Here is a 25,258-nt window from a genome sequence, read left to right on the forward strand (position 1 = left end):
CAACAACAATAAAGACAACAATAATGACAACAATTAAGACAACAACAACAACAACAACGACAACACTAAAGTAAACACACAACACCTCTGAACCTTGAATAAATAATGTCATCGGAGTATTACGCGTTTTTTTTTTTTTTTTTTTTCTTTCATTTTTTCCCTTTTTTTTCCTTTTTTCCCTAATGCAAACCACGAAAAGCAAATATTTTGACCTTTTTTTCGTATGATTAAACAAGGTAAATATTCATAAAGTAGAAATTTAATTGAGCATCTATACATATTACCATCTCTCTCTCTCTCTCTCTCTCTCTCTCTCTCTCTCTCTCTCTCTCTCTCTCTCTCTCTCTCTCTCTCTCTCTCTCTCTCTCTCTCTCTCTCTCTCTCTCTCTCTCTCTCTCCATCAGTTCTGAGTTTCCCACCAGCGGCTCATAAGGAACAACAACACTGCCTCGGGGTCCTCACGATGGTACTTCCCAACAACGCTCCTCCTCCTCCTCCTCCTCCTCCTCCTCCTCCTCCTGAGTCTTCATTTCTTATTTTCATTTATTTTCTCCATCTCCATCTCTCACCTACTATTTTTGCCCTTAGTTTCTTTTCCCTCTTTTTTTATTGGTTTTGTTTAGTTTTTCATTATCCTCCTCCTCCTCCTCCCTCCGCCGCCGCCGCCGCCGCCGAGTCTTTATTTCTAATTTTCTTGTCTTTCCTCTGCTTCCAATTCACTTGCCTATTATTGTCTCTAAGTTTCTTTTCCGTTTTTTTTTTTTCTCTATTTTTTCTTTTTTCTGTCTTGCTCCTCCTCTTCCTTCTCCTCTCGTTCCACATTCCACTTTATTTTCTTTATCCTCATTTTCATCACCATTTTTCTCTCCTTGCTCTTGATCCTGCCTCTTTCCGCCGCTCGTCTCTTTACACACTACACGCAGGACCTCCGCGCCTCGCCTCGCCTCGCCTCGCCTCCAGCGTCTAAGGTTCCAGAAGTGTGTCAGCCTCTCACGTTGTACTGGAGAAGTGTTTGTCGAGGCACCATGCAACACACACACACACACACACACACACACACACACACACACACACACACACACACACACACACACACACACACACACACACACACACACACACACACACACACACACATTTACCCTGTCACTCATGTCTTCTTTGTCTTCTCTTGCACTTCAGTTGTTGCTGTCTCTCTTTTCTGTGTGTGTGTGTGTGTGTGTGTGTGTGTGTGTGTGTGTGTGTGTGTGTGTGTTATGGGGAGTTTTTTATTTATACTTTTCTTGTTTTTTTTTTTTTATTATTATTTATTATTATATCGTTTCATCAATATTTTTTTTTTTCTTAACTTCTTTGACTGCTATTTGTCACATCTCTCTGTTACCAGTAAAGCACGCTGGGACATTTCATCTTGTTCTGCAGGTATCTCTATATGCTATACTGCCAAGAAATTGAAAACCACTATATTACTAACTTCTCTTTCATGTAGACGCATATTAAAATTTTCATACATTGTCTTTAGTGTTGAGAATGGTTACATATGGCAGGGAAAGGGTTAAATATCAGGAACACTGGCACTCTCACACTGTTGCTGGAAGGTGAAGTGTTCTGTGATTGGTAGCGAGAATATGACATTTTTGTACTGAAGAGGGAAGGCTGCCGCAGCTCTCATGTAGTTGCTAAGTGTCTATATTGTATCCATGGTCAGTATCTTGAACCTTGGAACCGATGTAGAAATGTTTAATGATGTACAGTACCCCAGTAATACATAGTACATTTTTCTTCTTTTCCTTTTTTCTTTTTTTTTCTTTGTTCCATGGTATCCAGTTATTCCTTTCCCTGCCTCCTGTATTGATGCATTCGAATCTAGACGCCATCGTGCTTTTTCATGTCAGTATTCTCTTGCTCCCACGTATATTTCTCTCGACATGAGGCCCCACATTGATTGCCAAGGCTGGAGGTTCTCAGTATTATCATGTGTAACACTCGTCCGTGACCCGGCAGCTCGTAACGCAGACAGAAGAGTGAGCCGAGCCGTGTTGGTGTTACGCAGCGTGGCATTGCAGAAGTTGCCCGTTTCGATACAATACTGGAAATACACACAAGTACCGGCAGCTTTCTCGCCAGGTTTGTTGTGGAGACTGGGAGGGATGATCCAAATAAATTAAACAAAATAAGCATCTATTAAGGCTCAAAAAGTGGCTCGCGGCTTCACGTAATAGTGGAAAGTGACCTTAAAAAGAGAGGCGTATGTAAAAAAAAAACCGTGGCGTGCTGAGAAGATTTCAGCACTGCCATGTCATTGTGTGACTGAACTGAATATCAGCAAACGAGAGAGAGAGAGAGAGAGAGAGAGAGAGAGAGAGAGAGAGAGAGAGAGAGAGAGAGAGAGAGAATGGACAGACAAATAGGAAATTTCACGTCCCACTCTTCTTAAACAGGGTTCCATGAAGTTAGGTGTTTTTAATCGTCTTCTTCAATTCCTTTTTCTCCGGCAGACACTAACTATTCAGGGGCGTGTCCTGCCGCGCATGGCACACACTTGAGTGTCTTTCAGACTTTAAATGACGCCCCTTTGTGTTACCGTCGCTCACTGCTACGGTTTCGTGTTGTGTTGAACGCATTGTGTGTATACGAGTATAGCTGCTACTAGTCTGGCGGTCGTTTTAAACTTTAAAGGCAGAAAACTATTAAGCCGAATAATATATTTCCTTGAAGTGTGATCTGCCGTTTGTGTGTGACAGCCATTCTTAAATAATGCAGCTTAGTATTCTGTAGGCTAGCTAAACTCGTCTCCAGTTCTGCCAGTGGGGAATATGTGTGGCATTACTTGTTCGTTTGTATTTCAGAACCGTTAACGATGGCTAATAACAAAGTAAAGCAGCTCGTGTATATTGACGAGGCTCCGTGACGCCCAACACCCGCGCCACCACAACATTTCCAGGAAAAAGCCCTCATATTGACATCACCTCATGATTTATCAATACACACAGATGTTGTCACGTACGCTTGATAATTACCACCAATACACTTGGTGGTGCAAGTGTTCGAGTCTGTAAACCTGTGCAAGTGTTGCTCTTAATTAATTAGAAGTCCTTAACCTTGAAGCAGCCATGTACCGGAGGCGCAGCAGCTATGGAGAGGTGTTGAACAGTCTTGCGATCAGAACTGATATGAAGACCACGGAAACATCGACGCTGGAGGAACAAATGAAGGTTTTCTGAAGGTCACCACACACAAAATAATCTCTTAGTTATCGCATCACAGACGAGAAGCTTTACTGAGGAGTGCCAGGACATCAACAACATCAACAATCCAATATTTCGCCATGCAGCAGCACAGCGTAATGATGTGGCGGAATGAGATAAGCCACCAACACATGAGTCATGCTGGGCGGCGGAGCACGTGCTAAGTTCATCAGGAGCGTCACCTGTACGATGCAGGTATTCGCTAACCTAAGCTAATAAGACCAGATCCGTGACGAGCATGTGGGAAGAACTTGCCGAGTGAGGACCCTGCTCTCTCTCTCTCTCTCTCTCTCTCTCTCTCTCTCTCTCTCTCTCTCTCTCTCTCTCTCTCTCTCTCTCTCTCTCTCTCTCTCTCTCTCTCTCTCAGCCTTACACACCCGTTCATTTAATCATTGGGGCATTACATTTATATCCCAGTTAAAAGAGAGTTTACAGTTGCTACATTTCCTTGAACGAACCAATATTTATCATGATTCTCCCCTCACCCCCTTCCCCTTTAAGACTCCCCTCATATTCTCTCTCTCTCTCTCTCTCTCTCTCTCTCTCTCTCTCTCTCTCTCTCTCTCTCTCTCTCTCTCTCTCTCTCTCTCTCTCTCCCTGCTGAGAATCAACCAATCACAGTCCGGGAAGGCAATCTAGCGAATGGAATTTCCACGAATAAAAGAAAAAAAAAATGTGTATTGGAAAGAAATGTTTGCTTAATCTTGCGAGGGGCGTCACAGTGGCCGTGTTGTGATTCGTCATTAGTAATAGTAGTGGTGGTGGTGGTGGTGGTGGTAAGGAGAGTCTTGTACGTAACTTTACAAAAAAAGAAAAAAAAAACAGAGAGAGAGGGAGAGGGAGGTAATAGAGACAGTTGGTGAGTTAAAGTCCGCCTCGTCCCCACCTCACCCCCCCCCCCTCAAATAAAACATTGTATAATCCATAATGGGTCGTGAAAATACCTTGAGAGGCCATAAAGTGCGTGACATATTGGCCGTCGTCCCTGCCCGCCGCTCTAATACTGGTGCAAACGGGTCGCGTGTCGCCTTCCAAGTGGGGTGGACACGCGACCTGCGCCCCACACACCACCCTACACCTGTCACTCTTCCCTCACATCTGCCTCACGCTTCCCACACCTGTCAACTTTACCCCCAACACCTTCACCACACCTGTCTGGCTATTTTAATCCCGATATCCCCTCACCTTCCTTAATTAATCCTTTCGTTCCTCCCTCACAACTGTTTTCTTTTTTTTTTTTTTTTTCCTAATATCTCCCCATATCTGCTGCTTCCTCCTATACACGCTTTGTTTTTCTTTTTCTGTTGCTTCCAGTCTTGTCGAGTATTGTCAAAATCGTCTGGTCTTTCGTGTCCACTTTTATATATTCATTTGTATTAAGCATTCATCCTCTCCCACACGCCCTCATACGCTTGCTAATACCTTCTTTGTACATGTGTTGTTGTTATCCCACACATTTGTTCCTTCCCATTGTTCTCACCGTCTCCTGTGAATTTGTTTCTCCTTCACACACACACACACACACACACACACACACACACACACACACACACACACACACACACACACACACACACACACACACAATCTTTTCAGTTCCTTGACCTCCCAAACTTTAACTATTTCCTCTCACCTCGTCTCAGCTCGCTCACCCTTCCCTACCTCCGTCCACCAAGCGCCTCCCTGCAGTCTGTGTCCCTTCCACACTTTCATTACCTGGCGGCGTAAATGTCACTTTCAGTTTAGCTCTGCACGACACACTGACACTCGTGGACTGATGTGGTTCCCCCTCCCCCCCGTTTTCTTTCCCTTGAACCATATTCTGAAACACTTCCGCTCCGCACTTCACGCCACTCAATGTTCTATGAAGGTGAAGTTACGCGGGATTTTAAGGATTTTTTTTTTTTATTTGTAGGAGATTAATAGTTTCAATATTATTAACAGGAGCCGGGCGAATTATCTCTAACCTTCGAAAATAGTCGTGTTGAGAGCAAATTGGGTCTCTCTCTCTCTCTCTCTCTCTCTCTCTCTCTCTCTCTCTCTCTCTCTCTCTCTCTCTCTCTCTCTCTCTCTCTCTCTCTCTCTCTCATGTCAAGTCGACCTCCCCTGACCTAGAGTGTAGCATGCCCCGCCTTGCCTTTCCGCAGCAGCGACTGACTCTCCTTGACCCAGTTTTCCGTATCCTTCATCCTTTTGTGTTGTCTGGGAAGGCGACTGCAGGGAAGATGGATAAGCCAGTCTGAAGGAGGTGCGTGACTGAGCCTGGTGGTGCTTTTGTTGCCGCTCCGCTCCTCCTCTTCCTGCTGCTGCTGCTGCTACTACTGCTACACACATACACACACCATGACACAGCCTCTGGTGTACTAGTAGCTGTAATATTTGTTGTTTTAGTATTATAGTAATTAGAGGAGGAAGAATAAGAGTATAGATACAAGTAATAGCATACAGATGTGGAGGGAGAGGACTGTTTGTGGTTTACACTGAAATGGATGCCGGAATGGTACAGTGTGGTGGTGATGGTGGTGGTGGTGACGCTTGGAGTGGGTGGAGTGATGCGATTAATACTGCCGGGTTGAGGTTGTGTGGGCCAAGGTCTGTATACCTGAGCCACGGCTTTGCTCCGCCTCCATTGCTTCCCTCCTTGCTTCCTCTTCGCCTCCAATGCCTGCGCGAGTCTGTAATTTTGCTTCCTTGACAAGATTTGGTCTTCGTTGAGTCACCAGGATTAGTGCCCGCTAAGAAAGGCTGAATAAGAAGGCGTGTTTCACTACGAGCACGTGAAGTGAAGTTGGTGTACAGCTGCCCGGAATATCCATGTTATTTTACGTAACATTTAAAACAGACAAAAAAAGTTATTTATTGTTACCTATTTCATCCTCCTTCTTGGTCTTGGTGGCGCTCTAAGTATGAGGCAATTCATATCTTTACATATTTATTTGTATTTGACTTATTGACTTGAATTCCCTAGACTTATGACATTACTACCTGAGGCAACTGTACATACGTAGGCACCTCTTCCTACTGTGGTACCTTGGGTCTGTGTTATCTCTTCCTTGTCACGAAGCTTGGCAAGCGACATTCAAAGAAAGGGAGGTAGAAAGAATGGAAAAGAAAATGTGAAACTACAATACCCAGGACATGTAACTTTGCAAGTCACATTGTTGAAAAAAATGAATGAAAAAGAAAATGTGAAATTAAAATAGCTGGGACATGTAACTTTGCAAGGAAGGAAAGAATGAATAATAAAATGTGAAACTACATTAACCGGTAGAAATAGGACAAAAAATAAAGGAAAGGAAAGATACGTAGACTCATCACTTAATCATCACATCTTCGTGCGTCACCAGAGTGGCTCGGAAGGAAGGAAAAAATCTTGGAAGATGGAAGCCCAATTAAGTGAACGAGATCATCGCTCTCCTCGTGACTGCAGTGCTAAAAGAGGCTCGCGTGGCACCGGACGAGGCGGGGCGGGGCGGGACAGGACAGGACAGGATAGGAGACACGGCGAAGAACCGAGCAGGATTCGAACACGCGTGCAATATCACAAGGCAAGGATGCATTAAATGTGTCGGTGTCCTCCCCACACTGTCAACAAGCTCAAGTGGAAGTTATTGAGCTCTTCAGGGGCGTTTTCATACCGATAGGTTAACAATAATTCTGCATCATCTGTGGGAAGAAAAATAGGAAAACACGGCCTATCATCTCTGACCTTTGAAAATTTACCTTATGAGAAGTGTTTTAAAATACTGACCGTAGTGCGAGAGGGCGAGGACTTTAACACAGAGCCTTGCCACACCTTTTGCTTTATTTTATAACACTTGTGCGCTCCATTCCAAAGGCTGTAGTACAATCTACATAGGTTTATAAGAACGCTTTTTTTTGTGGGGGAGGTTATAGTGAGAACTTAAGATTTCTACATTATTAATAGAAATTTTACTCTATAACACTTCTGCGCTGCACCTCAAATCTATTATAAAGGCTGTAGTAGAATTTACACAGATTTCAAAGGTGTTTTTATAGTTACAGTGACAGATTTAACAAGATTACGTTACAAACAGAAATTTCATTATTTTCTGTAACTTGTACGCTGCATCCCCACCCCTTCCAAAGGCTCTAGTAGAATTTAATCAAGTTTTTAAGGATGCTTTTATAGTTGCAGTAACAGATGAACAATATGAACAATACTGGAAGCGTTTCAGAATACGACCAGGACTTGTAGAGACTTATATGCGGGCCGTCCTCCACCACCGTGGCTCGCGTGCCTTACTGGAATGGTAGCACGACCCGGGGCGCGATACCAAAGGGAAGACCAGATTACGCCACATTTACGCAGGCGAGGTTGCTAATTTTGTGAAATACGAGTCTGCGTTTGGGAGAAGCAGCAAGAAGAGAGAATAGGAAAAGTAGACCAAGGTTGATTGTACCGGGAATTGTAATGTTTTTGGAAGAAAGCTGCATTATTGTAAGGGAAGATATTATTGCGTAGGTTGTTGAATACTGGCTGTGTGTGGGTGTGGGTGTGGGTGTGGGTGTGGGTATATGTGTGTGTGTGTGTGTGTGTGTGTGTGTGTGGGTGGGTGGGTGGGTGGGTGTGTGTGTGTGTGTGTGTGTGTGTGTGTGTGTGTGTGTGTGTGTGTGTGTGTGTGTGTGTGTGTGTGTCGTGATTCTTGTGTTTTTACGTAAGGGTTCTTTCAATATTTTATCCTGGGTATATTACTTTACTTTTTTATTATCCTTCGTCCTTTCTTTCTTCTGATCTTTTTTTTTTTTTTTTTTTTTTTCTTTTTTACCTTTTAATCCTCTCAATCCTTTGTTTTTGTATATCCTTTTCTTTGATCTTGGGCATATTACATCACATTTTTTTTTTCTTCCTTCGCTCTTTCTCTTATTTGTCCTTTTGTTATTTTACCCTTTTCATCCTTTTTTCTTTTCTTCTTTTGCTCTTTGTTTATTATTATTATTATTTATTTATTTATTTATTTATTTTTTGTGTGTGTGTTTATTTTGACATCCTTCTCGCTTCCTTGCCGCTTAGTGATCATGACCCCGCAGTGTCCAATTTACTTTTCTCCTCATCTTTCTCTCTCCTCCTTTGCTTCATCTTGCAAATATCACCACTTGTTGTTTTCGTCCTTTACGTTTCTGTATTTTCGTGTTTTGTTACATCAATTGTTGCTGATTGTGGCTTTTGGTCGTTTTATTGTGTGCGTTCTCCTTTTCCTTTTTATTTTCTCCTCCTCCTCCTCCTCCTCCTCCTCCTCCTCCTCCTCCTCCTCCTCCTCCTCCTCCTCCTCCTCCTCTTCTTCTTCTTCTTCTTCTTCTTCTTCTTCTTCGTTTTCCTTTCTCTTATTTTTCTCTTCCTCCTCCTCCTCCTCCTCCTCCTCCTCCTCCTCCTCCTCCTCCTCCTCCTCTTCTTCTTCTTCTTCTTCTTCTTCTTCTTCTTCGTTTTTCCTTTCTCTTTTCTTTCTCCTCCTCCTCCTCCTCCTCTTCTCACAGTGTCGATCAGAGAGAGAGAGAGAGAGAGAGAGAGGCTGTACTGGACATAGCCACCTGAGATTAGATCTAAATGAAAACACAGAAGCGTGATGGAAACGAGACACGGCGCAGTTAATACAGTCCTTGGCGTTGTTCTGCTTTCGTGTGGCACTCCGCCCCCTCTCCCTCCCTTCTCTCCCTTCCCTCCTTGCCACCCACCTCACTCCTCCACCCTCTCCCTCCCTCCGAGACATGACCAAGACTCGTTCATCATTTCCAGCTATAAATAGAACATGGGACGCGTTCTTCCGCTGGCGAGGGGATCAATAGTGGGACTCAGAACGCCTACGGGAGCTGTGTTGATTTGATTGTGGTGGTGGTTGTAGCGATTGTGGTAGTAGTAGTAGTGGTGACAGTAGCGATAGTAGCAGTAGTAATGGTGAGGAGGTTGATGGTGATGATGATGGTGTATGCTTGGTGTGGTGGTGTGCATGTGGTAGTGGTAATGATGGTGAAGTTAGGGGTTTGGAGTTAGTGTGCTTGTTGTGGTGGTAATGGTGTGGTACTGTAGTGGTAGTAGTAGTAGTTAGGATGGGGGTATAGTTTAGCGGTTAGGGAGTGTGTGCTTGTTATGGTATGCATGTGGTGGTAGTGGTGTTGTGGTACTGTAGTTATTGTTGTAGTAGCAGTAGTGGTAGTGGTGGTGGTGGTGGTAGGTGAAGTCAGTGGTCTGGTAGCTGGCTATGGTACTCACATGATCCCAGAAAATCACATGTTCCTCTCAGTGTGTCATGCAGTGTAACGAAACAGTGCCGATCATTCTTGCAACTCTCCGTAATATAATAAGGCTCAACATGTGTATTTCCGCACTGTTGCTTTGTGTGGCGAGTGAAGTCAGTGGAGTGGTGCTTGGAGAGATATTATCATGAAAAGAAGTAACGAGAAAATATTGCCAGGGAAAAAAAGTATCATGAGGAAAGTAACTGCAGTACTTTTATTTAGGGAAAAAGTATGTCAGGTTAGGTCCGAAATAGAAACAAAAGCATTCAATGTATTTGTTACTTTTTCCTGGTACTTTTCCCCGTCACTTTTATCCTGTTACTTTGCCCTACAGTCCAGTGAAGTAATTGACCGGCAAAGAGACGGAAGGGGGTGAAATAATAGAAGCAATCTTTACTATCCCACGTTCCTCACTTTAGATCAGATACTGTGTTGCATCACAAAGCCTCGCAAGGTCCTACAAGTCTGCTGCTGATTGTTCTTCCTTTATTTGTGTGAGCGAGAACCACGTCCATCTTGTAAATCTCTGGAATATTTACCACATAGAGAAATAAACTGATTGCTGATACAGTTTAGGTTTAGGAAAGAAGTGGGAAGGAACTTTTTTTTTTTTTTTTTACAGAATGATTGATGAATGGAACTGACTCGGTAATCATATTGTTAGTAATGAGTCTCTAGGCAGCTTTAAAAGGAGATTACACAAATTTATGCACGAGGAAGGTAGGTAGGTGGATTTAGGTAGTTTTGTTGACAGGGACTGCTGTATGTAGGTCTGGTGGCCTATTGCAGCTTCTTTAATTTTCTTATGTTGCAAGTGAGTGGAGCAGACTTATGTGCAGCAAGGTGATCAGTGCATAGGTGCTGGGTGTTTCAGTGTGGGTGATGGTGGCAGCGGTTATGTTGTAAGTGCGCAGGAACTTACCTTCGCTTCACAGAAAAAAAGAAAACGCTTGACAAATATTCTAAACGCGTAAAAAAAAAAAAAAAAAAAAAACTTAGCAAGGGGATAAACGCACAGACATTGAATAGTTCGAAGGGGAGGTTGAACAAATATATGAATGACAATAGCGAGTGATAAACTGTATTAACCTCACAGAGAAAGAAACGGATTCACAATCTAAACGGGGAAAAAAAACTTAGCAAGGAGATAAGATAGTTTGAGGAGAAGGTTGAACATGAATATGGATAACGATAGCGTATCAGACCAGAAAGAAACTATTTCACAAATGTAGTAAAGGAATGGAGGAAACGTAGCGAAAAAGTGATAAGCACACATACGTAGATAGATAGATAGATGTATAGATAGATAGATAGATAGATAGATGTATAGATAGATAGATAGATAGATAGATGTATAGATAGATAGATAGATAGATAGATAGATGTATAGATAGATAGATAGATAGATGTTTCGAGGAGAGACTGAATGCATCTATGTATAATGATTGCAAGTATTAACTTTTAAATACTCAGGAATAACTTAATGTAGATCAAATGGTCTTATTAAATTTGATAGTGGTCTTGTAATCTTATATTTCGTATTGGCTTTATTTATACACTATTCAACCTTAACCTAAACAACTGTAAGGCAGAAAGTAACAAGAAAGAAAGCAACAGGAAAAAGAGTAACAAGAAAGAAAACAACAGGAAAAAAGAGTAACAAAAAGTATTGAACGTTTTTGTTTCAGTTTTTTCTTCCAAAATGAAAATAAATACTACCGTAACTTTTTTATACATCTTTCCTAGCAATTATTTTCCCTTTACATTTTTTTTTCCTGATTCTTTCCGACCACCAAGCTAAACGCCATCCATCTCTTCTTCTTCTTCTTCTTCTTCTTCTTCTTCTTCTTCTTCTTCTTCTTCTTCTTCTTCTTCTTCTTCTTCTTCTTCTTCTTCTTCTTCTTCTTCTTCTTCTTCTTCTTCTTCTTCTTCTTCTTCTTCTTCTTCTTCTTCTTCTTCTTCTTCTTCTTCTTCTTCTTCTTCTTCTTCTTCTTCTTCTTCTTCTTCTTCTTCTTCTTCTTCTTCTTCTTCTTCTTCTTCTTCTTCTTCTTCTTCTTCTTCTCCTTCTCCTCCTCCTCCTCCTCCTCCTCCTCCTTCTTCTTCATCATTTCTTTCACTCGCATCACCAAGAGAGAGAGAGAGAGAGAGAGAGAGAGAATCATAAACACTTGGCAGCCACAAGTACACCTCACACTTGTACACCATTTAATCGGTGCGGTGTGTACAGGTTAATTGCTCCTTTGCTGTTATGTATTATGGGGCAGTGGTGAGTTTGGCTTTTGATATTAAAGAAGTAAATATTCGTGGAAGCACTGGCGAGTATGTGAGAGGAGGGTGTGTGTGTACAGTATGTGAATATACAGGTGTGGTTAATTGGCAGATGGATTGATTGGCAGGTAGAAAGGCTGGTATAGAGATTGATGGTTTGATTGAATGATAGAGAGAGAGAAAGGGGGGGGAAAAGAAATGGAAATATACTCTCTCTCTCTCTCTCTCTCTCTCTCTCTCTCTCTCTCTCTCTCTCTCTCTCTCTCTCTCTCTCTCTCTCTCTCTCTCTCTCTCTCTCTCTCTCTGGCTTGCTTCCAGGTAAGAGTAACTCAGAAGTAATCTCCTATTCAGTAGACTCCCCCCTTTCTCCTCCCCGTCCCCCCCCCACAGTGTACTTACCTGCCTCTCAGAGTGAAGCCATTAATCAAGAAACTACAGACCCCATCCAGTTTCTCTCGCCGTAATCCCACTGCATCGTAAAAGAAAATATCTCCCACCAGTGCCTTAAAATTGTACACGACGGAGAAGGAAAGCAGCATCTTTAGAGCGAATTATCCTTACACCCAGACCATTTCTGCGCCTAATCCTTCGGAAATCCCATAATGCTCACCACAATCGGAATCCTGTGTCGAGGGGATCTCTAGGAAGCAGCAGAGGGAGGCAGCGGCTGGACGTGTAAGGGAGGGAGTGATGCTTATATTCTGAAACCACTTCTCGTATTGTCAAAGAGGCTGCATCTGAATTTACGAGGAAAAGAGTAACAAGAAAGAAAACAACAGGGAAATAGTAAGAAGAAAGAAAACAAAAAAGAGTAACAAGGAAGAAAGCAACACACGGATTTGTAAGCCTTTTTTATGATTTTAGTGACAGATTAATGAAAGTTCTGCATTGTGAACACGAGACACACTTGCGAACCCGGTTACTCATCTCCGTGGCCTTTGAAAATAGTCGCGGAGAGAAAGCAAAGCGCTAATAAATGCGAGGCTGAGAGTCTTGCAGTGATCAGTGTTGGGGACAAACTGGTGATGAGGGGCGAGGAACGGCCAGACAGCCAGCCAGCCAGCCAGCCAGTCAGCCTCAGACCCTTAACTCCTCGCTGTTTAGGGAGTTTGAGCTTAAGTAGCCGGGAAGATTAAAGGCTGAGAGAGAGAGAGAGAGAGAGAGAGAGAGAGAGAGAGAGAGAGAGAGTTGAAAAATAAGTTCTAGAGAGAGAGAAAAAAAAAATAAGAGAAGTAATCATCTGCAACACGCACGCAAGATATGAGATACATAATTATTTTCTCTCCGACTTTTGCCTTATTATGACAGATTGTTTCGGGTCCGCGGTGGGAACACAATTACTCTTCCTTGTTGAGAATTACTACCTGGGATCCGAACAGCTGACTGGAGGAAAACGTAACAGTAATAGCAGCTTGAAGGGGAAACTTGGCTAAAACTCCTCCTTTCAAGAATTAACTAATATGCTGACTGATTTTTCTTTTCATTTTATTTATTTTGTTAAGCATTGTGGACTTCATTGGGACACTTTTTAAAGACCACGGAAATGATCAGTCAGGTTCTCTCTCTCTCTCTCTCTCTCTCTCTCTCTCTCTCTCTCTCTCTCTCTCTCTCTCTCTCTCTCTCTCTCTCTCTCTTGGCAGTGTGGATTCATCGATAGATTTTCACTGGAATCTTGAAAATTCCTGGGGTTACTTCCTCTATAGCTGTGGTTCTTAACCTTGGGGGCGCGTACTCTCCTAGGATGTTGTCAGTAATTTCTAAGGTGAGAGCGAACGAACCCTTGAGAAAAAGCAAGAATTTCTCTAGTTATATTTGTCATTCTCTTAACGAGAGGTTCTTCGGATTTTAAGTTTGTTCGGATCCTCGTATCTTTGTGAAGCTGCATTTTCCTATCTCTTTGCTGTCAAGTCCAAGTACTGTATAGGGACAGACTGAACGTGGAAGGGGACATAACGTTCTGCACTCTCAGGCAATTAACCACGCATTCAAAATCTAGTATCTAAGAAGCAGTGTTAAGTATCTTACTAATGTGACTAATTTATAATCAGTTAAAGGACTAAAAGCATTATTTCGTTTTCTTTAAAATCTCGGAGGGAATTTTATTCATAAGTGCTAGCGGGGCGTGAAGGGAAGGACAAGTTCCTACAGGGGACGTGGTAGTAAAAAAAGTTAGGAACCACTTCTCTACAGCGTCCATGAGAATGCCATTGAAAATTTCCAAAATGTTAAAAGAATATGATTCAACTTCGATGTGTTTAAGAATACAATGCACGAAAAAAAAAAACGGAAGGTTTTTTTTTATTGGCAGTGTAAAATTCTCGCCAAATTGTCACTGGTATCATGAAAATCCCTAGTATCTTCCATTCCATTGCCTGTAAAAAAAGATAAGACTGGAAACATTTAGGAATACGGACTGACATTGCACGGTAACGGAAAATGGAGAGTCCTCATTTTTACTTTCTCTCTAACAGTGAAATCTTGGTTAAATCATTACTGGAAGAAAAAAAAAAAAAGCCTAGAAGAGATCAGGCTGAAAATATTTAGGAATACGAATTGACATTGCCCGTTAACAGAAAACGAAAGTTGCTAATTGGTGATTTCTCTCCTGACAGTGCAATCCTTGTCAAATTACCGCTGGAAACATGAACACACCCTTGAAAATCCTTCTCTAACAAACTTGCACTACCTGTTAAAAGAAGATAGAACTTTAGACCATTTAAGAACACTTGCGAGGACCATGCAAACTTAAATATCAGAAAAGAGAAAGGGTAATAAGAGAAAGCTCTGAAGTAAATCAAGGGGGGAACTTCACAATAACACCATTAGCTAACGTGCGCTACTATTAAAAGGAGATTGGATTTCAAAACGCTTCAGAGCACAAGAATCTTCCAAACTTAACCTCTTCAGTACTGGGACGCATTTCTGCCTTGGGGTTTGTGTATAATTAGACCATTTTATTGACATTGGGAAGGATCTATAGAGGTCAGAAGATTAATGGCCACAGTCTTCACTATTTAAATACCCCACACGAATTTCTGAAGCTGTGTAAAATCACCAAATAGTAAGCAGAATGAATATGTAAACGCGTCATGGTACTGAAGGAGTTAAATATCAAAAAGGAAAAAAAAAAGTAATAATTAGATCAAGGGGAAACTTCACTTAACACTACTTTCCATAATCCTCAATAACCTTCATATGCTCGGCCTTTTAACCCTTTTAGTACTGGGACGCATTTTTACCTGAGTTTTGGGTATGCTTAGACGATTTTTATTTACATTGTTAAGGGTCTATGGAGATCGGAAGATTAATGGCCAAAGTCTTCACTATTCTATTCCCCACATAAGTTTCTGAAGTTATATAAAATCACCAAATAGTAACCAGAATAAAAATGAAAGCGTGTCATGGTACTGAAGGGGTTAAGAACAGAAGGATCATCCAAACTTAAATAGCACAAAAGAGAACACGTAACAAGAAGATCAAGGGGAAACTTCACTAAAACACACCAGTCAGTTTCCATAATCCTCAATAACCTTCATATGCTCGAGTCTTTTAAATCCACGTACTACACCCTTCCCTCTCCCATCCCTTCCCCTTTACACCCTACGTAGCCATCCCTAGTGAAGCATCCAGTTACACCCATTAGCACTCCCCTTACTCAGCTGGACTCTTTTCCCCCTTCCCGCGCGCCACTCTGCATCCCATTATAGCTTGGCGAGTCCTACCTTGCACCCCTTGGCCTTCCTCCCATTAATATTCATCCCCGCGCCTCCCCCATGATGTCTTGTAATGGGTCCTCTGATTTGAGACTCACCCATTTAGCTCCCCCTCTGATACCTGACAGCTGGAGCCCATTAGTCGATCTGTAATGGGGAAACAAGGTGGTGGCTGGCTTCTGTCAACTCCTTCCTTCCTTCCTTCCTTCCGCCTCTTTCTTCTTCTTCTTCTTCTTCTTCTTCTTCTTCTTCTTCTTCTTCTTCTTCTTCTTCTTCTTCTTCTTCTTCTCTTCTTCTTCTTCTTCTTCTTCTTCTTCTTCTTCTTCTCTTCTTCTTCTTCTTCTTCTTCTTCTTCTTCTTCTTCCTTCTTCCTTCTTCTCCTCTCCTTCCTTCTCCTTCTCCTTCTCCTTCTCCTTCTCCTTCTCCTTCTCCTTCTCCTTCTCCTCCTCCTCCTCCTCCTCCTCCTCCTCCTCCTCCTCCTCCTCCTCCTCCTCCTCCTCCTCCTCCTCCTCCTCCTCCTCCATTCTTCCCAGCTGGTTTCCTGTCCCTATCTCTTACTTGTGTATGTCACCTATCACTGTACGTACGTGTAATTCTCTCTCTCTCTCTCTCTCTCTCTCTCTCTCTCTCTCTCTCTCTCTCTCTCTCTCTCTCTCTCTCTCTCTCTCTCTCTCTCTCTCTCTCTCTCTCTCTCTCTCTCTCTCTCTCTCTCTCTCTCTCTCTCTCTCTCTCTCTCTACGTACCCTTCCGTCCTTCCTTCCTCCCCTGTCTCCTGCAACGTGTGTCTCTGTGTCTTCTCCTGTCCCTGTTCGTGTTCCTCATTCAGTTATTGTCACGCTTCCCTTCAATACTTGTGTCTGTCAGTGCTTTATTCCTGTCCTCGCACTTTCTCTCTCTCTATTTCTTTTTCCTTTATCTCATATCCACGAGTTTTTTTTTTTTTTTCTTCTTCCTCTCTTCCTATTAATTCTTCAGTATTATTATTTTTTTTTTCTTCTTATGCGCGTTGTTTAGTAAAGTTGTCAGTTCGTTTTTTGCAAGGAAAGTTTAGATGAGTTTGTTACGCCTCATTTTTATATCCTTTTGTTTCCAGTTTTTCTTCCCTGTTTCTCTCTCTTTTTTTTTTTCTTTTTTTCTTTTTTTTTTCCAGCATATGAGCACCTCGCCTCATCCACCGTCCATGTATCGTGCCTTTACTTTTTCTCCTCTTCACGTAAATCTCCCCTCCCCTCACTCACTCCCGGTAGCAGATGTTCTACTTTTCCCCTCGTGTGTCCATCCCGCGTCACCGTGTCCCTTGCCGTCCCTTGCCGTCCACTGCCATTCCTCAAGTGTATTGTTCCTACTCCTCTCTAAACGCCCCTTTCCCTTCCTTCCTGACGATGCACTAACTCCCGCTCCTCCCCTCTCTCCCTCAGATGCAGTACATGGCCCACATCGACTACAACAACGGGGAGGCGATGGCACTTCCTCAACTGAACATCTCCAACAAAGGCGTTGTGCCGATCCAACCTGATACCTTTAGGTGAGCTCTCTAAACTGCCTTGGCCCCACGGTACGGTTTGTCTCTGGGATTTGTTGTGTTTTGCTATTATGTGGTGGTGATGTAAGGTCTGGTGGGCGTGGACGGGTTGAGCTTGTGATTATTGGTGGTGGATTAGTGTGTCGTGGTGGATCTGTGTGGTTCCTGTGCCGTCTGATGTTTACGAAGGGTTGTTTTCAATGTTCAAATAGATGGTTGGTTGGGTTCTAGTGAGTGTTTTATTTATTTATTCTTTATTTTATTATTTATTTATTTATTCATTTATTTTATTTTATTTATTTTTTTATTTTTTATATATATTTTTTTTTGGGGGGTGGGGGGTTGGATGGCGGTGGATTTGTTTGGTGTTGAATCGTTGTTAATCTTTTTGACTGGTGCTAGACAATACCTATAAGTTATTAGACACTTTTTGTGCTAAGCTTGTGTAAATATTTATGTACCTTAAAAAGACAAAATTTACCTTCGTTACACCTTATCTCTATCTTGTCTCTTAATTTGTCTTTCTTATACTTAAGTTTTATCACCTATCTCAAAATTTACCTTCTTTATATCTTATTTTCATTTCGTTCCCCAGAATTTACTTTCTTTGTACGAGTACCTTATTTTTTTTTATCTCCTGTGTCTCTCCACGCATACAGTTTTTATAGAGCTAGGAACGCTAACGAAGGATGACAAGTAGAAGTAAAAGGGTTAAACTACCACGAGAATCCTGGAAGGTATTCTCGAAATCCTCAGTAACTTCATCTACGTAGAGTCTGTTTGAGGTTATGAGGGAAAAGAACGAGGAAAGGTTTAAAAATACGTCCATTTTATCTAGGCAGCGCTGCTGCTGCTGCTGCTACTGTGTTTTTTTTTTTTTTTTTTTTTTACATTTCAGGACAAGACATAAGAACAATCGATAATAAAGAAGATAAAGACAAGTAGTCTTTGTGTTGGAGTCTCATCTCGACAGTTTTTAACAGTGTAATGCAAGTTACTGACATTTTCAAAGATGTTTGTGTAATCATAGCAATAATTCAACTACTCTGCACCGTTAATGGAAACAAAACAACTATGAAAAACAGACTTAATCATCTGTTTGGCATTGGAATACGACTTTTAACATCCTGTCAAAAAGTTATTGATATATACAAAAACGTTTATGTTGTTATAGTAAAAAAAAATCAAATATTTCACACCGTTAATGAAAACAAAACCCTTATAGATAACGTGTGCCATTAGAAGACAACTTTTAACACGTTGTAAAGAAAGCTGTTGGTATTTTCAAAGGTGTTTATGTAATATTCACAGTTAATGAAAACAAAACACCTATGAAAACGTGACTAATCTCCTGTGTGGCCTGGGAAGACAGTCGTCACTGGAGCGTTAGTGAGTCACTTGAGAGACTGGTCACGGCTGGTGTATTGTGGGTCCCGCGTTCGCTCAGTGACTGACCCATGACCTTTGTGTGATTGGTAGCCTTGCTGGATCTCTTGCTGCTGCCCATCTTAGATCCTTATTCCTTAAACCTCAGGGAATGAGTTTAGGATTCGAACTAGTGACATTTTATTTGCTGAATGTTTTGTCTTAGAATGAAACGTGGACATCTTACATACACTTTACATGGGACTCAGAAAAATTTTCCTTACACACTCGAAAGTACTTTTTTTTACTATTTCCTTCTAACTAATGCCATTTTAATTTGGTATCTGAATGTGTTATCTTTGACCGAATAAGGCGTGAACATCTTAGACCTCAAACGCTACTCAGAAAATGCTCCGTTACACTCTTAAGTACTTTTCTTCTACTTTTTTCCTAACTAATGATTTTATTTGCTATCTGAGTGTGTTGCCTTTGAATGAAATGTCAATACCTTATACTTTAAATGCTATTCAGAAAAATTTTCCTTCGCACTGTTAAGTTTTTTTTTTTTTTTTATTCTTTGCTTTTAACTAATGACATTGTATTTGCTGTTTGAGTGTGTTACCTTTGACTTAATGAAGCGTGAACATCTAATACCTGAAATGCTATTCAGAAGAATGCTCCTTTTACACTCATAAGTACTTCTCTCTCTCTCTCTCTCTCTCTCTCTCTCTCTCTCTCTCTCTCTCTCTCTCTCTCTCTCTCTCTCTCTCTCTCTCTCTCTCTCTCTCTCTCTCTCTCTCTCTCTCTGCTTCTAACAAATGTCATTTTTATCTGTTATCCGACCTTTGAATGAAGCGTGAAAATCTTGTACCTCAAATACTATTCAGATGAATGCTTCTTCACACTCTTATGTACTTTTCTTCATGTTTTCTCTTCTTGCCTCTCATTAAACCCTTCAGTACTATGATGTGGTTTCATATTCAATCTCATTACTATTTGGCGATTTTACACAGCTTCAGAAACTTATGTTGGGGGATTAGAATAGTGAAGACTGGCCACTAATCTTCTGACCTCCATAGACAGTTCATAATGTAAAGAAAACCGTATAACCATAACTGAAACTCGTGATAAGAAAAAAGCGTTGTAGTATTGAAGGAATTAAAGACACCAACACGTAGGCCAGTCCCGTAGAAGCAACAGTAGCCGCACCAGCACCTCCGCGCCAGATAATTGTTACGTAACGCGGTCACTTTCAAAGCAATCAACACCAGAAGTTAAGCGTTCGAGGCTCGGAAAGTTTGTTGTGATGCGCAGTTGTTCTCAAGTTAAATGAGAGTTACCCGAAGCCGTTTTCTCATTATAGTAAAGTGCACGTGCTCTCTCTCTCTCTCTCTCTCTCTCTCTCTCTCTCTCTCTCTCTCTCTCTCTCTCTCTCTCTCTCTCTCTCTCTCTCTCTCTCTCTCTCTCTCACCCACCATATGCCTGTTAATATCTCCTTGTCCTTCAGAAAATTAACGAAACAAAAAAAAATTAACAAAACTCAATCTGGACAGCGAAATACTTGAAAGAATAACAAAAGGAAGAGGAAACAGAAGGCTCAAACACAAGGCTAAGTAACACTCCTCGGCAGCAGCACCAGCAGCAGCAACAAGCATCCTTCTACCACCACCACCACCACCATTCCACACACCCTTCTAGGCCTGCTTGAAAGAACGATAAGAAAAGAAAGACAAAAAAAATGCGCGTGCGTTCTTGAAATACCTTACGACTTTTTTAGTGACAAGGAAACAGAGAGAGAAAGAGTGAGGGGGGTGTGGGAGGAGCGGGGAAGAAAGTGTTTGAGGAGGAGGAAGGACGGAATGTAGATAGGAAAGGAAATAAGAGAAGGAAAACGGAACGGAAGAAGAGAGAGAAGAGCGGGAGGGTCACCGTGGAAAGAAAGTACACGAAAAGGAGGAGGAAAAGAGGACAAAAAGCGTATAAGGAGGAGGAGGAGGGAATGATTGAAGAGAGGAAAGGAAGTGTGTATGAGAAAGAACAATGTAACAGAGGAAGAGAAAGAAGAACGGAATGGAAGGTCACAGTGGAAAGGAAGAAAGGAAGTACATGAGGAGGAGGAAAAGAGGAAAGGAAGCGTATGAGGAGTATTAGGGGAACAGAACGGAGGGAGGGGGAAAGTGAATGAAGAGGAGGAACGGAATAGAGAGAGAGAGGAAAGAAAGATAGAAAGTATATGAGGAGAAAGGAGAAAAGAAGCTAAGAAAAGGAGGGATGAAATGGAAGGGATTGAAGGAAACTTATGAGAAGGAAGAAGGGAAGGAAAAGAGAGAGAATAGGAAGTATATGAAGAAGAGAACGAAGGAAGAACACTATGATATAAAGAAGGGAAGGGAAGGAGGCCAATGGAAGCACTCCACTGCTGTAAATGCACGCACACGCCACCGCAACAACACTTCCTCTGCCTACCCTGCCGTGTTTGTGGACTCTGTCCCTGTACCGGGTGGTGAATCGAGACTTTGTCTCAGCTTAGAGGTGCCACTACTCTCTGGGACTCTGTCTCTGGCGAGGATCGCGGACTCTGTCTGATTTTGGCTGCCGCTTGACTCTGTTTTTCTTACAACTACTGCTTGACATCGACCCAACACTTGTTCCTCACTTCAAGATTTTTTTACGCCCGTTTAGATTTGTGCACTTTTGGTAGGACGCTGAACCCGGAAGATCTGTCAATTAGGCAGTTCATGAAGGGGTCCCTTTAGAGGATGGTTAAAGGAAGACAGTGCACAGGGCCTTAGGGAAGCTGACAGTTAGGTTAACGACCCTCACGGGGCAGCGGTCACATACACTTAGTGTGACCGTTGTAGGTACTATGGTACACCCACACCATGATACGGATAAAGTTTAAATACAGAGACTCAATAAACCGAGAAAGTAAGCAAAAACTGCTAGGAATATTGGCCAGTAATGGAATAAATGTAGTCAAACCTTTCACTGCTAATGATGGATATGCTTTACTCATTGAATACGAACATCATGCTGACAAAATCTTCAGTAAAGAAATAAAACAAGAACTTGAGAAAAATGGATTTACAGCTAATATTCCTCCCCAGTTTAAAGTCAAAAAGAGTGTACTTCTGACAAGACTAGATGAAGAGATATATGACAGAGATGAAGATGCAATAATAACAGAACTCAAAAAGAAAATGTCTGGATAGGAGATGAGATCAACTCAGTATATAAATTTCCTAACTCATCTACCATCAAAGTAACATTTAACCAAACAATACTAGCAAAACAATGCTGTGAAAAAGGTCTCTTAGCCTTCAACCTTAGTGTTCCGTCCTCAGACATTAAACAAGAAACCTATATTCACATAAAAACATGTATGAAGTGCTACACTCTAGATAACCATGCCACTAAAGACTGCCCAAAAGAACCAAGCTATAAGATCTGTTCTGAGTGCAGCACTGAGGGACATTTGTGGTTTCAGTGTAAAGCAAATACTAAAATGTGTATTAACTGCGATGGTGACCACAGCACCATGGCAATGAAATGCCCAGTAAAGAAAACTCTGATCAAAGATAAAAGAAAGGAAGAAACAGAAAAAAAGTAAAATGACATTTGCTGACACTGCAAAATTTAGAGCTACACAACATCCACACACTCTAGCCCTACAAAGTCAGCCATCATATTCAATCACACGGGATGACACCTTAAAAATCCATATGTGTTTCGCCAATGCTCACTACAAAAACATTGAAAAGCCTGGATCGTACTCTGAGGAACTTAACAAAATACTGAAGGCCAACAACCTACCAAGTATGATCGTGCCTGAAACACCAAACTCAAAGGAAATCCTAAACATACCACCACAAACACAACAACAAACACAGACAGGAACTAGAACAAAGTTAAAGAAAGACAGTAAAGAAAGGAAAGACTCTGTAAGTAAGGGAAGTGATGCAGAGGGTGCGACTGGTGGAATAGTGGAGATGGAAGAAGAATGGCATGCAAAAGACATAGGACTTAAACTATATACAACTAAAGAAAAAGGTTGGCCTCAAGGAAAAAATTTTGGCCATAAAGACTTAGAAGAAGGACTGGAAAATAATACGTATAAATGGACATATGATGATAGTCATTACACAGAGGAAGAGGTTTTTGCTGCTGTGGTAGAAGGAAATATAAGATTAAAAGAATGCTGGCTGGCTGTAGACAAAGATGTATTTAGGAAAATTAGATCAGGGTGCAAAGCAGAAAGGTCTCCCATACCCAGAGATCCACGACAAGGAAAAATCGCTTTAATTAACACACTTGTAATAATCTAACATAATGTGCTACACTGGTCAACTAACAAGTACTCCCTTATCCCCTAATATTTGAAAGAAGCCCCTGATATAATCCTAATAAATAGTCATGGACTAAAATCTGATCAACCACTTAAAATACCCGGGTATAAAACTTATGAAATAAACACCACTGAATCTCTTGCAGATGAGACGGATCAGCAATTTCCTTAAAATACAACATAATCCATAAATTACTTGATGATTTTGATACAGATGTACTAGCGGTTGAAATACAAACATCACTTGGCCCAATTATAATTTCTACCACATACTTACCACCCCGCAGACCATATGTTCCTCTCCCTGATTTTTATAGATTGCTAAATAATAATATTCCTACGTATATAATAGGAGACTTTAATGGAAGCCACAGGTACTTTGGTAACAACAATGAAAACACAGTTGGTAAAAGTTTGTTTGAATTGATAAATTGAGGAAGAATGATACATATAGGACCACATTTCCCAACGTATCTAAGTCATAGAGCATCTACAAATCCAGATAAAATATTCGCAAACAAACATCACTACTTGAATACGAACATAGAACTGGGAGATATAACATCCTCAGATCATATTCCTATAAAATTCACACTTGCTACAAAACCTTTTATCGTTCCACAACCTAAAGTATACAAGTTAAATAAAGCTAATTGGGATGCTTTTCAAACAGTTTTAGACCATAAAATAGAAGTAAAAGACTTAAACAATTGTAGTATACATGAAATTAAAACTGAAGTTAAAAAGTGGATTGACACAATAAAAGAAGCAATGGAAAAATATATACCTAAAACTGAATATAAATTCATATATCAATTAAGGAAAACCCCAGAAATACAACTACTTGAAACACAATTTGCAAGATTAAAACAAAGTGCAGAACAACAAGGATGGACATGGGACAATTACAATGAATACCAAAGAAAAAGACTTGAATTACGAACACAATGTAAGGATGTATGGAATCAAAACTGGGAAGACAATGTAAATAACATAATTAGTACGAGTAAAGATAGTAAGGCTTTCTGGAATAAAAAAAAAATCTAATACATGCAAACTATTTAAAAGACCCTGACGGTAATAGATATTACACAGATAAAGAAAAATGTGAAATTATGGAAAATACTTGGAAGAATATCTTCAGAATCACGGATGAAGAGGAAGCTAATTTTGATGCAGCTCACTCTGAGCATATTAATACTTACATAAATATCTTTCACAATAGATTTCAACCATATAATGAGAGTAACCTAACTAGACTCGATAATGAAAACTTCTACACCAGGAAAATAGAAAAAAATGAAATTATAAGATACTTAAGAAAATCGAAGAAAAAAGCACCTGGAGAATCAAAAATAAATAAAGATATACTTGAAAAATGTACAGACAAAACAATTCAGCAATTGGTTTACATTTTTAATGCTTGTTTTTCTGCAGGATACTTCCCAACTTGTTTTAAAAAAGCAATTATAAAATTTATCCCTAAAGGAAAGAAAAGTACTCTAAATCCTATAAATTAGACCCATTTCCTTACTAGAGGTACCAGGAAAAATATACGAGAGAATTATCCAAGGAAGATTAAATGCTTTTTTAAATGATAATGAAATAATAAAAGATAGACAACATGGTTTCAGGCCACAAAAGAGTACAAGCACGGCAATCACAATCATACATGAAACGATAGCTAATGCATTAGCAAATAAAAACCAAGTATATGTTGTGCTTCGAGATGTTGCGAAAACATTTGACAAAGAATGGTTAAATGGTCTAAAGTACAAACTCACTCACCTACTATTACCAACAATACTTGAGAAAACACTTTGTAATTTTCTAGACCACAGAAGTGCAAAAATAAAAATAGGAGAAGAAATAAGTAACGATATACAAATATTAAGTGGCGTACCCCAGGGAAGTGTGTTATCTCCCACCTTGTACACACTGTATACCAATGACCTCCCACCTGCGGGTCCAGGCTGTCTTGACATCTTGTACGCAGATGACATAACACAGATCGTAACCACACAAAGGAAGTCTAAAAACATGCTAAAACTGAAAATGGAAAGAGAAATAGACAGAATAAACAAATTTGAGAAAAAATGGAAAATAAGAACAAACCAAGATAAATTCAAGCTAATACCAATAGCACAAAAAAAGACAAAAACTATTATAGTCAACAATAGAGAAATAAAACATAGTAAAGAGGGAAAAGTATTGGGATTAATTATAAAAACAAACGGGATGTTAGGTCATACTGCTCAAGTTAAAAATAAAGGCAATGCGGTGATGGCTAATTTAAGAAGATTTGTTAACCTAACACCAAAGCTGAAACTGACTTTAATAAAAACACTATTACTACCAATAATAGAGTATCCAGTTATTCCTCTCTGCACCACTTCTCTAACACAGAAAAGAAAGCTTCAAGTAATAGTAAATAATACTTTAAGATTTGTGAACTTTAACGAGGATGACAGACCACTAACTGCTGAAAACTTACACATTAAATACAACATAAAACCACTAAACATTACACATTACACTACAC

The 25,258-nt window shown here is 40.7% G+C and overlaps 1 protein-coding gene across 8 annotated transcripts in view; it reads left to right on the forward strand.

The window, feature by feature from the left end:
* The window catches only part of LOC123517607 (tyrosine-protein kinase RYK-like), a 314,372-nt gene that overhangs the window by 255,621 nt on the left and 33,493 nt on the right, over nucleotides 1–25,258 (forward strand). For all 8 annotated transcript variants that reach the window (XM_045277879.1, XM_045277877.1, XM_045277878.1 and 5 more), the window contains one exon: nucleotides 16,903–17,009. In XM_045277879.1, the coding sequence (XP_045133814.1) occupies nucleotides 16,903–17,009 (107 nt within the window). The remainder of the gene's footprint in view (nucleotides 1–16,902; nucleotides 17,010–25,258) is intronic.

Source organism: Portunus trituberculatus, chromosome 42 (assembly GCF_017591435.1).
Source record: "Portunus trituberculatus isolate SZX2019 chromosome 42, ASM1759143v1, whole genome shotgun sequence".
NCBI lineage: Eukaryota > Metazoa > Arthropoda > Malacostraca > Decapoda > Portunidae > Portunus > Portunus trituberculatus.